The 15,645-nt window shown below is 35.9% G+C and overlaps 3 protein-coding genes across 3 annotated transcripts; all 3 read right to left on the reverse strand.

Moving 5' to 3' along the window:
- Positions 1-1,782: 1,782 nt before the first annotated feature.
- On the reverse strand, positions 1,783-8,265 carry LOC120082630 (LEAF RUST 10 DISEASE-RESISTANCE LOCUS RECEPTOR-LIKE PROTEIN KINASE-like 2.4). Its single transcript, XM_039037882.1, has 3 exons — positions 6,059-8,265; positions 3,798-3,830; positions 1,783-3,643 (listed from the first exon to the last, which is right to left on the reverse strand). Exons 1-3 carry the CDS (start codon positions 6,855-6,857, stop codon positions 2,550-2,552), a joined length of 1,926 nt encoding a protein of 641 aa, XP_038893810.1. The 5' UTR covers positions 6,858-8,265; the 3' UTR covers positions 1,783-2,549.
- Positions 8,266-8,408: 143 nt separating this feature from the next.
- On the reverse strand, positions 8,409-10,287 carry LOC120084043 (PR5-like receptor kinase). The gene is made up of 2 exons (XM_039039943.1): positions 10,284-10,287; positions 8,409-10,201 (listed from the first exon to the last, which is right to left on the reverse strand). Exons 1-2 carry the CDS (start codon positions 10,285-10,287, stop codon positions 9,093-9,095), a joined length of 1,113 nt encoding a protein of 370 aa, XP_038895871.1. The 3' UTR covers positions 8,409-9,092.
- A 1,315-nt stretch (positions 10,288-11,602) lies between these two features.
- Positions 11,603-14,582, reverse strand: LOC120082631 (LEAF RUST 10 DISEASE-RESISTANCE LOCUS RECEPTOR-LIKE PROTEIN KINASE-like 1.2). The gene has a single exon (XM_039037883.1). The coding sequence runs from the start codon at positions 13,798-13,800 to the stop codon at positions 13,030-13,032; it is 771 nt and encodes a 256-aa protein (XP_038893811.1). The 5' UTR covers positions 13,801-14,582; the 3' UTR covers positions 11,603-13,029.
- Between the last annotated feature and the right edge of the window lie 1,063 nt (positions 14,583-15,645).

The following is a 15,645-nucleotide window of genomic DNA, read 5'->3' on the forward strand; positions in this document are numbered from 1 at the left end:
GGGATGCTAATGTCAATTATGTCCGACAAAGACCCTCGTTTTACCTCCAGCTTTTGGAAGAGCCTTCAGGCAACATTGGGGACTCAATTGAATTTCAATACAACCTTCCACCTTCAGACTGATGGGCAAACAAAGCGCTTGAAACAGATCTTGGAAGATATATTGCACGCCAGTGCATTGGAGTTTTCAAAGAGTCGGGATACTCACCTACATTTGGTAGAGTTTGCATATAATAACAACTATCAGGTTACTATTGGCATGTCGCCATTTGAAGCCCCGTATGGTAAGGATTGCAGGTCTCTCGTTTACAAAGGGTGAAGTTGGTGAGTGAAAGTTGATGGGAACTGAGCTGATGCATATGAAAAATGAAGTCATGTAAAAGATTAGGGTCCGAATGCTAATAGCATAGACAGACAAAAAAAAAAAAAAAAAAAACGCTGATGTTAGGGGTAGAGGTCTTGAGTTCGAGACGGGGGATAAAGTGTTTCTGAAGGTAGCACCTATGAAATGTGTCTTTAGGTTTGAAAGGAAGGGGAAGCTCAATCTGCGTTTTGTGAGGCTATTCGAAGTTTTGGAGCGAATCGGCTCTGTGGCTTATCGGTTGACACTACCACCGTCTCTGTCTGCAGTACACAATATTTTCCATGTCTCAATGTTGAGAAAGTACATAGGCGGGGGATAAAGTGTTTCTGTTGGTATGATGCTTTTTGAGGTAAAATCAAAAGTAAAGTTATGAGGGTTTATGTCCAAAGTGGACAATATCATACCATTGTGGAGATAGTTGAAGGGTCATTGTCCCCTATCAAGTAGTTGGAGTCATGCGCTTAACTTAGCCATGTCGATAAAATCTTTAATTTCAGAACAAAGATGTATAGTGGAGCCTTGGAAGTAGTCATGGTGTGATTCGTGGTTGAACTTGCATACACGGTGTGCTGGGATGAAAAGGAACTAGCCTAGATAAGAGTTGAACGGATAGATGACTATTTAATGGGAGGCTCAGTGGTTCTTTGTTCGAGGGAGATTGTTGTGAATGCTGCCAAAGTCCCACATTTGTTGGATAAGGGGAGGATCATAGGTATACAAGTGAAGACAACTATTTCCATTGTTATAAAGCCTTTTGGGACGAAACCAAAAGTAAAGTCATAAGGGTTTATGCCCCAAGTGGACAATATCATACTATTATGGAGATAGTTGGAGCGTTGTTATCCCTATCCAACATAGTCATTTGGTTTTGTCTTCTTCAAATTCAAAGAGAGCTTAAAAACAATATAGGAGACGAGGACTTTTAGTTACCTTTGCTCTCTTCAACGGACTTCTCTGCTTCTTAAGAATTTCCAAATAAAAACATTGTTATGAATCACATGATTTGGTCTGCGAAGTACCAGTCACTCTCATTGAAGAACAACTCCAGCTAAGTTTAAACAAATTTTCCAAGTCAAGATTTCGCCATTAAATATATCTAAAATTGCTTTCATGCTTGCATCGAATCTTACCAACTCGAACTATTCAATTGTTTACTTTACTTCAAGGAAAAAAGATACTCAAATTTGAAAGTCCTCGACCAGGGGAAATTAGTCGTCGTGCTTCTTTAGGAGTTCCAACATATTACTCGACTTGAGAGGAATGAAAATCATCTTATCCATCAATGAGAAAATATCCTCTGTTAAATACAATACTCATACTGGAGTAAAATAACCAAAAAGGAGAGATAATACAATGATAATAAAGCCAATTGTTTAAGGGTAAAACAGTAAAATAAAAAATAGTGATATCAATTGCAGGCTTTGAAGATATCAGCTCAACCAATACTAAAGACGTCGGTTTTATTTGTAAGTTGGATAACATTCGTAATACTCCGCATCGACGTCGCCAGGAGTTCCTTGTGGAGCAGTTGAAACATGGGTGGCTTGTGTAGGAAAAAGGTAAGCTAGTCCAATATCGGTGACTTTAACATCGAAGTTGTTGTCAAGGACAATGTTGGTGCCTTTAATGTCACGGTGGATTGAAGAAAAGCCAGAGCACGTGCTGTCTCTACGGCAATCTTCAACCTCGTGTGCCATGAAAGCTCACTAGGTTTTGCAATCTTTCTCTAGAAATGTTTTGATTTTATTTTCGCGACAAAAATTGTACAGGAGGTATAATCTTGACGGGTCATTCTATGATTTAACTAGTTAATTTTCAGACGGTCATATTCCAAACGAATTAATTTTAATTGTAGATTTGTTTATGATTATCATCTCCTATTCAGGTTCTTGCAGCTCCCTCTCATTTTCCTAGGAGTAGATGTAAAAGTAAACCAAAACTAAGTCTTCTAGTCCTAATTGTAAACAGTACCATAGGCTGTTGAATATTGATCAAGTGTGTAGTTTAAAACAAAATTTTAAGTGAAATTTTCCTGCACTTTATACTTTCCTGATTGCCATCAAATGATATATAAGTTTGTATCACTCAAAAGGGTAAAGGACATGAAATCTGAGTCTTCCTTCAAGGGTAAATATGATTGTCGTTGTTCTGCTTCTCTGCTAGAATATCAAACTATCATTACAGATTCAGTTAGATGAAGAGGAAAAAGGTTGTTGGAGCTTCTCAATGGCTGGAGGTTCGAACAAGTTGGGTTTTGGTGGAATCTGTAAGCAATCAATACTGCCTTCCAGCATCGCAACGACATCAGTCATGGACGGCCTGTCGTTAGGCAATGTCTGAATACAATGCAGCCCAACAATTATCATTTTTCTTGCCATTTCTTCATCTTCATGTGTGTTGCTCCACCAACAGCCTCCAACTATTTGACTTTGTATAATATCCTTATATATCCAATCAGGAAAATACTCTTCACTCCTCTGCTCCACTCCATCATTGGGGTTCTTTCTTGCCCCCACAATTTCAAGAACCAACATTCCATAACTATAAACATTAGACTTGTGAGAAACCTTACCAAAGTTCCTTGATATTACTTCAGGTGCAATGAATCCTATCGTCCCTTTTACGCATGTCATTGACACATGACTTTGTTTGGCCTTGCATTGCTTGGCAAGTCCAAAGTCAGAGATCTTGGGACAAAAGTCATTGTCCAAAAGAATATTGTGTGGTTTGATGTCAAAATGCAAAATCCTTGTGTTGCAACCACGATGCAAGTACTCTAAGCCTCGTGCTACTCCGATAACGATCCTATAGAGTGTGTTCCAATCTAACTCAACTTTGTTTCTCTGTAGCCCTTTATGAGATATATACTTATCTAATGACCCTCTAGGCATATATTCATAAATCAAAGCTTTGTACTTCCTCTCGTAGCAGAAACCTAAGAGTGAGACTATATTTACATGTGATGTTTTGGTGACGCTAACGACTTCATTCATAAAATCTTGACCATTTTCTCTTGACTCATTTAAAAGTTTCACAGCCACGTCGCGTCCATCGGGTAGCTTTCCTTTGTAGACCGTGCTAAATCCTCCTCGGCCAAGTTTGTTCTTGAAGGAGTGAGTGATTTTTTTCAGCTTTGAGTAACTATATCGCTTGGGTATTTGTGTGGAATATCTCCTTATATTTTCCTCAATTTTTTGTTTGTTTGACATGCTTTTTTTCGTGTAGTAGATGGAGATGGTGATAACAAAGAGTCCTAACACAATGACGGCTCCCAAAGCACCTGAAAAATGGGTTTGATAGTCAAGTTAATATCTCTAATGTGAAATCAAGTTCTAGAATAATGTCATTATATTCCAGTTGATTGTCAAGTTAGCTCACTTTCCAACCACAAGACTGATAATGTCTATAATTTAACATCAAGTTCTAGTTTTTACCTATGATGGCCTTTTCCCGTGTTCTACTTTTTCCTGCCATGGGAAGCAATTGGCAAGCAAGTCGTTAGATCACAAGATTGTTTTAAAAAAAGAATGAAAAAAGAAACAGTCAAACTCAAGAATATTATAAGCAAGTTAATGCAAAAACAGTTTATAAGTAAGGCCAAGAATATTATTCACCACCACTTGTCTTACAGTTGCTACAATTTTAGGGCATTCCAATTTAAACTGAAGGCTGAAGCCCATCTTCAAGATGTCAGAATAACTCTTCCTCAAAGACCCAGAAAAATCACCATCCACGTCACTAGAGTCTTAATAGGCACCTCAATCGAGGATTGACGAGAATTGGAACCATTCTTAAATTCCAAAAAAATACGATATCACTTATTATTGATAGACTTCAATAAGTGATCTGTGACTCGTTAGTATAGATTGATTGGTAATGATTGAACTTTTCACTCTAATCTTGTGAAGCTTAAAATTGTGCTATATTGCATAAATTGTGATATTATGCATCCAATTTTTTCTTTTTTACCAAAATTTGTCATGAATATATTTACGCGTAAACATGTCACTCATAATTGCAATGTATATAATTCAATAACATGTTTAGAGAGTTTATATCTTAAATTAATTGAGAGCTATATTCAAGTTTGATGCATTCATTTCAACACTCTCATTAGCAATATAATTAAAGAAGAATTAGGAATGAGGTGGGAGCGAAGGTAGAGAGAAAAGATCATTGTTTAAAAAAATTAAATGCCATGTTAATATTTAAAATAATTATTAAAAAGTTACCTTTTAACCCTATTTACAAAAAACTCGAGAAGTAAAATAGTACAACTTGAAATCTTAGAAACTTAATACACCTATTTCTGATATTGTCTTATGGATTGTGTTTGAGCTGAATTAGACATTCTAAGTCCCACTAAGGATCTAGAAAGACTCGATTTCTTATACCTTTCCCAATTTTAACTTCATGGGTTACTTTTTTTTCTTTATTTTAAAATTTAAATTTATTTTAATTGCAACAATAATTTTTTTAAATACTCTTTCTCTCTCTCCTAACTTTTTTTTCTCTTTGATTTTTTTTAAAATATTATTACTGTTATTAGATGAGTTTTCAAAATTTCGTTTACCTTTCTTATTAGTTTAAAATAAAGTGTTATTATATTAAATAATCGTGTCTTTGATTTCAAAGTTACCATTCAAATTTTATTAGTGTGCTTTGCACAAGGTATCTCTAGGTAACAATAATGTTTTTGGTTAATTTAATTTAATTATATTTTCAATTTTTTTAGTCAATTTAACTAGCTTGTGAAGGTTGAGAATCACTTTTTAAACTCGAATGAAAGGTTGGTTTTTAACCATTTAGAGACCATATAAAAAAATAAAATTCAAACTTTAAAATTTTTTTCCCCTTAAACTTTAGAAATATATAATTTTTCAAGAATTGATTTTAAGATTAAAATACTAGTTTATTTTAATTTTATATTAGCATATTACAGTAAAAAAATCATTATCAAATTAGTTAAACTAATAAAAGTTTAGAAATTTTATTTTAAGACATAGTAAAATTAAAATATTAAATTATGGAAAATAAATTAAATTAAATTACAATTTTAGTCAAATCTCAATTTTAAAATGAAAAAAAATATTCTTTTAAAATTTTATGGTAAGAGTTAGTTGCATAAATGGAATTCAAGTGCAAAATAATAGAATATGTAGTATAAGGACAAAATGATTGCATATATAGAACAAAAAATGGTAAAAAACCAAAAAACCCACGCCCAACACCATTTTGTGCACTACATAACTTTCAATTTGAGAAATATACTATCAGTTGCTATCACTGATAACTGCTATTAGTGAATATCATTGACATTTGCTGTCAGTGACTTTCATTGATATGTTCTTAGTGATAGCTTTCAATTTGAGATGTGTGTTATCCGTTGCTATCACTTATAACTTTCAATTTAAAAAATGTGTTATCAACTGCTATCAGTGATAGCTTTCAATTTAAGAAATGTACTAACTATTAGTGATGTTGTTAGTAGTGAGTATCAATGATAGTTGTTATCAACTTATCACTATCCATGTGTGCTATCAATTGCTATCATTGATAACTTTTAATTTAAGAAATGTGCTATCCATTACTATCATTTATAACTTTTAATTTGATAAATGTATTATCTATTACTATCATTGATAACTGCAGTATTAATGATAGAGAAGAAGAATGAAGAAGGAATTAAACATACCGCGAGGAGCAGAGGAAGGAGGTTTGCAAACATAAGGATGTATATCTCCATTTCCACAAATACAGTAAAACTCATGAGTCGCATTTCCACCGCATTTGCCTCCATATTCCTTGCACCCCTCGCACGATACCGTATAGAAATCCCCGTATTCCACTTCAAACCCTTCTTTTATTCCCCTTTCCACCACTATCGTTCTATTCATTTCTCCTTCTTTCAATACCTCCATCGTAATTGTCACTTCAATGTGCAATTCACAGTCGCTCATGTTTTTTCTCCAATACATCGCATCCTTCGTCTCCAAAGCATAATTCGCTCTCCCGATTATTTCCACTTCCGATCCGCACGAGAACCTGAAATCCCCCAGGAATCCTTCTAGAGGTGGACAATCGTACCACACAGACAGATTCAGATCATTCGAAGAATACTTGAACGGACTATGATCCAAGGTCGCCGTTTTGATTTGATTATTAGGGCAGTAATCATCGAACAGATCTGATCTTGCGATCGTCAGTCTATGATCCGATTGACTGATTTTCACAACATTATATTCCATAGAATTGATTTGAATCGTGGTGGTTTTATTATCTTTGCAATTGAGTCCAAATTCTCGCCGACCGCAAAAGTCCTGCCGGTCATTCCCCCAGAATGGATACGAGATGTTAACCAAATCTCCACAGTTGTAATACACACTGCAATCTTTGAATTCCTCGTGGGCGTCATCGCCGAAACAGAGCTGAAGATCAAACCACACGATTCTGAAGAAGAATGAGAAGAGAAATAGAGGGACGGGAGTTTTCATTTCCGTTAAGAGAGCTCATGAACATGAACAGAGGATTGCTTGATTCGACGAATAATTTCTGCTTCTTAAGAATTTCCCAGAAAAATATAAGTTATGATTTTGAATATGTTTGGTCAGGGAAGTCAGAGATGGAAGTCACTCTCGCTGATGAGTGAAGACCCCACTACAGCTAAGTCAAGATTTAACTATTAATTGAATCTACCGTTGCTTTCCTGCTTGAATTAGTCAATTGCTTAGTTCAAGGGAAAAAAGATATTCAAATCTGGAAGTCTTCGATCGGTGGATATTGGTTGTTTTTGTGCTTCTGGATGTTGGAGTATCGAGAATAAGGTCAGGCGTTCAAACACAGAAGAGAATGAATCCAACGAAGAGGGGGCGAAAAAGAATTCGGAAAAACAACAAAAAGTTAGACCGAAACCTATCTTCAAGACATCAGAATTACTCTTCCTGAACAACCCAGAAAAATCCTTTTTCTCATTATTACTAAAGTGCATGGGATTGACAAGAATTGTAAGAGAGTGTTAGGTACCTTTCCTTGCAATCAGTAAAACCCAACACCAACAACAATGGCAACCAGAAGAAACAGGGCAACAACCTCTGTTCTAGAGTTATTTTATTATCAAAAGATATTCACAGACTCAGTGAAATAAAAAATACACCAGAAAAAAGGACAAGAAATGGAAATGATAATAAAGATAAAGAATAGAACGCAGCAATACACCCAATTGGAGAGGGCTTCAGCTATGGCAGCTTTCCCTAAAAGATTCCTGCCTCCTAAGGCCTCCCTCCCTTCTGTTGTAAAGCTCAACCCAGTGGTCCCCCCTCTGGAATTCCATTACCTTGACGGTTACAACCTTCTCCCACTATCTTAGGAGTAATTCCCCTTTTACCCCTCCTCTTATATGTATGAATGATCGGGGTCTAACAGAGAGTTCATGGTTCCCATAAGTATAATTAATTGAGTATCTATAATTGGGAGGAAGGGAAGTACAGTCGTGGAAGAAGAACAAACCATAAGTATCTGAACTGTATGTGATTAGGGTTTGGTGGAGGCTGAAATTTTGAAGAGGAGTTGGGGAGTTCACATCGTAAACCGTAGCATTTGTCAAAAAAAAAGAAAATGGTTTTTGTAGGAAATGTCTCTGATAATATAATCATCATCTGAAATTCTGGTAACTGGGGTTTCATCTTTGCAGGCGATTTTGAAGCTTGGGAATCCACAGAAAGGGCTGTGCAAATGAGCTATCCAGAAACGGCAGCTTATACTTGGACCTTTCCCACAGGATTTTGGAGCACAAGCATCAAACTTTTGGTCTCATGACAGAGTTCAACGAGTTAAGATGATGAAGAAGATACAAGAAGAAAAAGGGTTTTCTTGGAATTCATAAATGGAAGGAATGGATGAGTTGAGAATAAACAAGATGTCGCTTTTATTTGTAAGTTAAACGAAACTTGCTTGAATCAGCTCAACCACTACTACTCCAAAGCTAAAGACGTCGCTTTTATTTGTAAGTTGATAACATTCGTAATACTCCACATCGGCGTAGCCAGGAGTTTCTTGTGGATCAGTTGAAACACGGGTGGCCTGCGTAGGAAAAAGGCGAGATAGTCCGAGATCGGAGACTTTTAACACCATAGTTGTTGTCAAGAAGAATGTCGGTGGTTTTAATGTCACGGTAGATGGTCTCAGAAGCATGAACAAAGGCCAGAGCACTTGCTGTCTCTATGCCAATCTTCAACCTTGTCTGCCATGGAAGCTCATCAGGTTTTGCAATTTTTCTTTAGAAATGTTTTGATTTTATTTTTGTGACAAAAATTGTAGAGGTATGATCTTGACGGTTTATTCTATGATTTAACTAGTTAATTTTCAGGTTATATTGCCAACGAATTAATTTTAAATGTAGATTTGTATATGATTATCATCTCCTACTCAGGTTCTTACAGCTCACAACACTTCTCCCTCTCATTTTCCTAGAAGGAGGATATGTAAAAGTAAACCAAGTACCCTAATTGTAAACAGTACCACAGACTGTTAAATATTCATCAAATGCGTAGTTTAAAACAAAATTTCAGGTGAAATTTTCCTCCACTTTATAGTTTTGTGATTGTCATCAAATCATATACAAGTTTGTATTACTCAAAAGGATAAAGGACATGAAATCTGAGTCTTCCTTCAAGGGAAAATATGATTGTTGTTCTGCAACTCGGTTAGAATATCAAACTATCATTAGAAATTCAGTTGGATGAAGAAGAAGAAGAAGAAGAAGAAGAAGAAGATTGGGGCCGCTCAATGACTGGACGTCCGAACAAGTAGGGTTTTGGTGGAATCTGTAAGCCTTCAACACTGCCTTCCAACATTGCAACCACATCGGTCATTGACGGCCTGTCATCGGGCGATGTCTGAATACAATGCAACCCCACAATTATCATTTTTCTTGCCATATCTTCATCTTCCTTAGTGATGCCCCACCAACGACCTCCATCTATTTCATTTTGGGTAAGATCCTTGTATATCCAATCAGGAAAATACTCTTCACTCCTCTGGTCGACTCCATCATTGGGATTCTTTCTTGCACCCACCATTTCAAGAACCAACATCCCATAGCTATAAACATTGTACTTGTGAGAAACCTTACCAAAGTTCCTAAATATTACTTCGGGTGGAATGAATCCTACCGTCCCTTTTACGCCTGTCATCGACACATGACTTTCTTTGGACTTGCATTGCTTCGCAAGCCCAAAATCTGAGATCTTGGGACAAAAGTTATCGTTCAAAAGAATGTTGTGTGGTTTGATGTCAAAATGCAAAATCCTTGTGTTGCAACCACGATGTAAGTACTCTAAGCCTCGTGCTACACCGATAACAATCCTATAAAGTGTGTTCCAATCCAATTCAATGTTGTTTCTTTTTGGCCCTTTGTGGGATATAAACTTATCTAATGACCCTCTAGGCATATATTCATAAATTAAAGCTCTTTTCTTCCTCTTGTAGCAAAAACCTAGCAGTGAGACTATATTTACATGCGAAGTTCTGGTGATGTTAACTTCATTCATGAAATCTTGGCCATTTTCACTAATCTGATTCAAAAGTTTCACAGCCACGTCGCGTTCATCAGGTAGCTTTCCTCTATAGACAGTGCTAAATCCTCCTTGACCAAGTTTGTTCTTGAAGGAGTTAGTGATTTTCTTCAGTTTTGAATAACTATATCGTTTGGGCGTTTGTGTGGAATAACTTCTTATACTTTCTTCAATTTTGTCTTTGTTTGATATGTTTTTTCTCGTAGAGTAGATGGAGATGATGATAACAGAGATTATCAAAATGATGGTTCCTGAAGCAGATGCACCTGAAATCAAGTTTTAGAATAATGTCATTCTATTTTTGATAGTCAAGTTAGCTCGCTTTCTAACCATAAGAATAATAATTACCCATGATGGCCTTTTTCCATTGAACACTTTTTCCTGCCATGGGAAGTAATTGGCATGCAAATCTATAGATCACAAGATTGTTTTACAAAAAGAATGAGTAAAAGAAAAAGTCAAACTCAATAATAAAATTAGGCATTAGGTTAATCCAAAAACAGTATAATTAGAAAAGACCAAGAATTCGAGTCCCCAACCTTCCTTGTCCCCGACCTTGAACTCGATTTGAATATTTGTTAATTGTTTTTTTAATAATATATTAACATATATAATGTATTTTCTAATATTTTTAATAACTATATATATATTTTAAAAAAATTGTAATCTAGTGTTTGTATTAGTGTTATTTTATTTCATTTTTAATTTAATTTCATAATATAATTTCTTTTTGTATTAAGTTTACAATAAAAATGCTAAAAAAAATTTTAATCCTTCATTAAAATAAATAAAAATAAAAATAATACTGTACTCCAAATAATAATAATAATGACTGTGACTTGTAGGTTAAACCAATTTTAATTAATTTCAAACAAACAAACAAAATGGAGAATTAGCCCACAGAGACCCGGTACCCTAATGGTTACCATATGGATGTGCCAATTTTTGGGAGAAAAAATTGACACTTGCTCCACTTTTTAAAATGAGGTTTTTTTCGGTGCATGCGGAATGAGTTTTCTCATTTCTATACTCTCGCTTTCTTGTTCTCTTTCTTTTCACAGATCACTCCTCTCTTTTTTTGTCACTATCTCGCTCTCTTGTTCTCGCTTTTGCACTCTAGCTTTCTCTCTCCCTTTTCTCTCACAGATCGATCTATAACACTTGGTCTCGCTCTACAACACAAACTAAATAGAAGGAGAGAAGAAGAGGAGGACGACCGGTGCTGCTCGTGTGGAGTCACCGAAACTAGTGCTTGGTCTCATCGAAGTTGATTGCATTGGAGAAGAAGAGCACCGGAAGAAAAAGAAATAAGGATAGTTTTGTAAAATTAATTGATGATGAGGTAAGCAGAAGGTCAAATTTCTTAAATTTTAAAACATGGGGCAAAAAATCATTTTGAGCCTTAGGAGTCATTTAATCAATTTTGTATGAGGTGTTCGCCGAATGAATAATCCAAATTTGGGGAAAAAAGAGATTTGTTCCACTTTTTGAAAATGAAGTTTTTTTTTAACCCTTTATTAACGTCAAATTTGGGTAAAATTGCCAAATATGAATTTCGCACATGGAGAATGGGCTTTTTCGCTCTTGTACTCGCTTTTGTACTCTAGCTTTCCCATTCCCTTTCTTCTCATAGATTGCTCTCTTGTCTCTCTTTCTCTCGTAGTTTTACTCTTGCACTCTCACTCTGCAACACCCGAGAATAAAGGAGAGAAGAAGAAGAAGGTCAGAGCTCGTGGTAGTGACTGTGTGGAATTGTCGAAGTTGATCGCATAGAAAGAAGATGAAAAAAAATAATGTAAAATTGCTTAATGATGAGGAAGCAAAAAGTCTTCTTAAACCTTAAAAAGTAAGCAAAAATCATTTGTGTTGAGAAAGAGTGTTTTAACCCATTTTCCCAAGCAAGGAACAACTCTGATCTTGCTATCCTCATTCTATATCCAATTGGCTGATATCCACAACGTTATATTCCATAGTGTTGATTTGAATCGTTGTGGTCTTGTTGTCTTTGCAATTCAGTCCAAACTCTTGCCGATCGCAGAACTCTTGCCGCTCATTCCCCAGATGGATACGATATGTAAACCAAATCTCCGCAGTTATAATCCACATCGCAAGCTTTAAATTTGTCGTTGGCCTCATCGCCGAAACAGAGCTGAAGATCAAAGTTCAAACCAAACGATGGTGAAGAAAAACACAAGATTTTTATCCAACATTCACTGTTTCAATTTGATTTTCAGGTCAGTAATCATCGAAGAGGTCTGATCTTGCACCGTCATTCTTAATTCGATTGGCTGATGTTCACAACGTTTTATTCCATTCCAATGAGTTGATTCAATCCTTGTGATCTTGTTGTCGTTGCACTTGAATTCAAATTTTCTCCCTAAATCCTAAACCCTAAACATGGGAAAAGATGAATAGCGATGAAGGAAATGAAGAAGATGTTGCTGATGCTGGGGTTTAGGGAGGTCAAATTTGAGACGCATTTCCAATTTCTTGAACTACAAATGCTCATAAACAGATAATCAAATCCGAGCGGACGGTCAACTTTTAAGAAAGGCAGAGCTAAAATAATATCATAAAAAAAAGATGGCGAAGGAGACGACTTTTAGTCAACATAGATGTTTGAACAGATTGCTTGATTCAACGAACAATGCTTCTTAAGAATTTCCCAATGAGACACCTTGTCGATTTAATAGATCTGGGAAATCATAAGTGGGAGTCACTCTCATTGATGAGTGAAGACCCCACTCCAGCTAAGTCAAGATTTTACCATTAATTATATCTACAGACTACAGTTCCTTTCCTGCATGAATTTGCCAATTGTTTACTACAAGGAAGAAAGGTAATCAAATCTGGAAGTCTTGGATCAGTTGAGATTGGTTGTTGTTCTGCTTCTGTATGTTGGAGTATCAAGCTAAGATTAGGCGTTCCAACACACAAGAAAATGGATCCAACACCAAACAAATCGTGAGCAAAGAGGGGAAAAGAAAAAAAAACCGGAAAAACAACAAAAATTTAGAAAACTTTGTTTTGAAAAAGACCGCCAACAAATGAGCAAAAAATTCCAGTTGATAGATACAAATACTCATTTCCTATTCTATAGAACTAATATTTTTAGAAAGTTACCCTGTTTGCAGGTTTCGAGATGACATCCATCAGAACAAAAGCGAACAAACTTGTTGCTTTGGAATCCACATCGGCCACCACTTGTCTCACATTTGCTACAATTTTGAGCACTCCAATTTAAACTGAATCCCATCTTCAAGACATCAGAATAACTCTTCTTGAACAACTCATTAAAATCCTCTTCCTCATTATTACTGAAGTGCAAAGGCATCGCAACCAAGGATTGACAAGAATGGTAAGAGGAGTTAATGGACCCCAAAGATCCATCACTGAAAGAAGCAAAAGAATGGAGTTTGCCTGTGCTAGAACAACCAATTGGGAAGCTATGATCGGGAGGAAGGGAAGTACAGTTGTAGAAGAAGAAGAATCCATAAGGATTTGAACTGAAACTGAAGGGGGTTCGTTGGAGGCTCAAATTATGAAGAGGAGTTGGGGAGTTCACATCATAAGCCGCAGCATTTGTCAAAAGAAAAGAATGGTTTTTGTAGAAAATATCTCTGATAATATAATCATCTTCTGCAATTCTGATAATTGGGTTTTCATCTTTGCAGGCAATATCGAAGCTTGGGATTCCACAGAAGGGGCTGTGTGAATTAGCTATCCGGAAAGGGTAGCTTATATTTGGACCTTTCCCGCAGGATTTTGGAGCACAAGCTTCAGTCTTTTGGTCTGAAGACAGAGTTTGGCAAGTTACGATGATGAAGAAGATGATAAGAAGAAAAGTGGTCGCCTTGAAATCCATAAATGGAAGGAATGGATGAGTTGAGAGTAAACAAGAAGGTGAAGGAATTACAGGAAGGTGGGAGAATGGAGGGTGGTTTTGAAGGAGAATTTCAGTGTTTTGTATGCGAAACCAATGCTTGGATTAGATTTGGGGGTTTGTTTCTTGTTTTAAGTCCTTGAAATCTTTATTTTAGGATAAGAAAAGACAAATCTTGGTTCAAGCAATAACACGTTTTGAAATCATTCAGAAGAAGACTTTGGAGGTGGGACAATTGGATAGAATGATCAGAAGATTTCTTTTTGAGAATGTTGTGGCATAAGAATTAACTTAAGATCACTTCCACACTTTTGATGACATTTAATAGAAGATTCCAAATTCCTTTTGAAAGTGTGGTTTCACTTTCTTCATCTCGCACAAAATCAAGACAAACTTTGCGAGCTCTTTTTTACATCTAAAACAATGGACAACATGGGCGGTCCAAATATGATCATGAACTTGGTTGGTTATAGGTTCCCACCACATTTTAAAACACAAAGGACAAGACTTCGAAGAATTTTGGTCGTGTAGAATGGGAAAGGATTGATCTAAAATTTCAAGAAGTGGGTAAAAAGGACGAAGTTCGTTTAGAGTGCATTTATGACAATATGGGAAGATATAAAGGAGGCATTTGGTGTCCAGAATTTGAATGTTAAGTCTCGATGACTATTTGAGAGTCTAAAGCCTTTCGATTAGTTATGTCTCGAAATTGTTGTTTGATGAATTTTTCATAGTAAAGAGATTGTACATTGAACATAATTCAATTATTGAACGGAAACATTAACGTATCTTAAATGTGGCACGTGGTTTATTTTTTGAAGTCCGAGTTTTGTTTAATCTTTGGTCTAAATGCATTTTGACGGTTAGTTCAATTCATTGAAATGGAAAACTCCCAATGAATTGTTAAATGGAGTAGTTGTTGATTATTTTTTGTTATAGGTTTTTGGATGCTTATGTTATGCTTCAATAATGCATGCAAAACGAACTAAGTTCTCTCCAAGAGTTGTTCCAATTGTTTTTGTTGGTTACTCTCATGGCATGAAGGCTTTTAAGTTTTGATACAAATAAGCAAGAATTCTTTTTGTCTCCCGGGATGTTTTTTTTCATGAGAATATATTCGTTTCTTTCAAAAGCATAGTGAGCAAACCGACCCTTTTTTTAATGTTGTGTTACCCAAGTCGTGCGTTTAATCTGCCATATCCCTCACCACCTGAAAATTACGCCAGAGAACTATCCAACTTTGCCCAATGCCTTGCCTAATATTTACACTCCAGAAAATACACCAGAGAATTCTTTTCCTACTGACACTCCTATCCATAATTCAGAAACTCCCTCCACTACCACAACTTCATCATTACCTAATTTTTCAGACCAATTACTTCAGCCTTCTATTTTCACAACTTCCTCTTCATCCTAAGCCTCACCTTGAGGCTCCTCTTCCTTATCTCCTATCATTCCTACTGCTCCAATGTTAGCACCATGCAAATCCTCTAGTTCTATTAAAATGTCATCTTATCTTCAAGATTACTATTGCAATCTCCTTAACCATCCACTACCATCATCTGAGTCATCTACCTGTTATCCTCCCCACAAATATGTTTTTTTTTTTTTTTTTTTTTTTTTTTTTTTTTTTTTTTTTTTATATCACCCTTTGTCTTCTTCCTTCAGAACCTTTTTATTATAGGTTTCTTCTCACCATGAACCACAATTTTACCACCAAACCTTGCCTTATGCTCATTGGAAAGATGCTATGAAATTAGAACTTGGACAATTGTTCTTTTACCAAGAATAAGCATAGCATTAGTTATAAATGGGTTCATTGAGCGT

Source organism: Benincasa hispida, chromosome 8, assembly GCF_009727055.1.
Source record: "Benincasa hispida cultivar B227 chromosome 8, ASM972705v1, whole genome shotgun sequence".
NCBI classification, from domain to species: domain Eukaryota; kingdom Viridiplantae; phylum Streptophyta; class Magnoliopsida; order Cucurbitales; family Cucurbitaceae; genus Benincasa; species Benincasa hispida.

What these genes read in the sequence shown, in the direction of transcription:
- LOC120082631 (XM_039037883.1), bottom strand. Translation starts at nt 13,800, where the DNA reads ATGGATTTCAAGGCGACCACTTTTCTTCTTATCATCTTCTTCATCATC.
- LOC120082630 (XM_039037882.1), bottom strand. Translation starts at nt 6,857, where the DNA reads ATGAAAACTCCCGTCCCTCTATTTCTCTTCTCATTCTTCTTCAGAATC. An exon ending in TCCTTCCTCTGCTCCTCGCG is followed by an intron (nt 3,831 to 6,058) that starts GTATGTTTAATT and finishes TTCCCATGGCAG; the next exon opens with GAAAAAGTAGAACACGGGAA. An exon ending in ACGGGAAAAGGCCATCATAG is followed by an intron (nt 3,644 to 3,797) that starts GTAAAAACTAGA and finishes CCCATTTTTCAG; the next exon opens with GTGCTTTGGGAGCCGTCATT.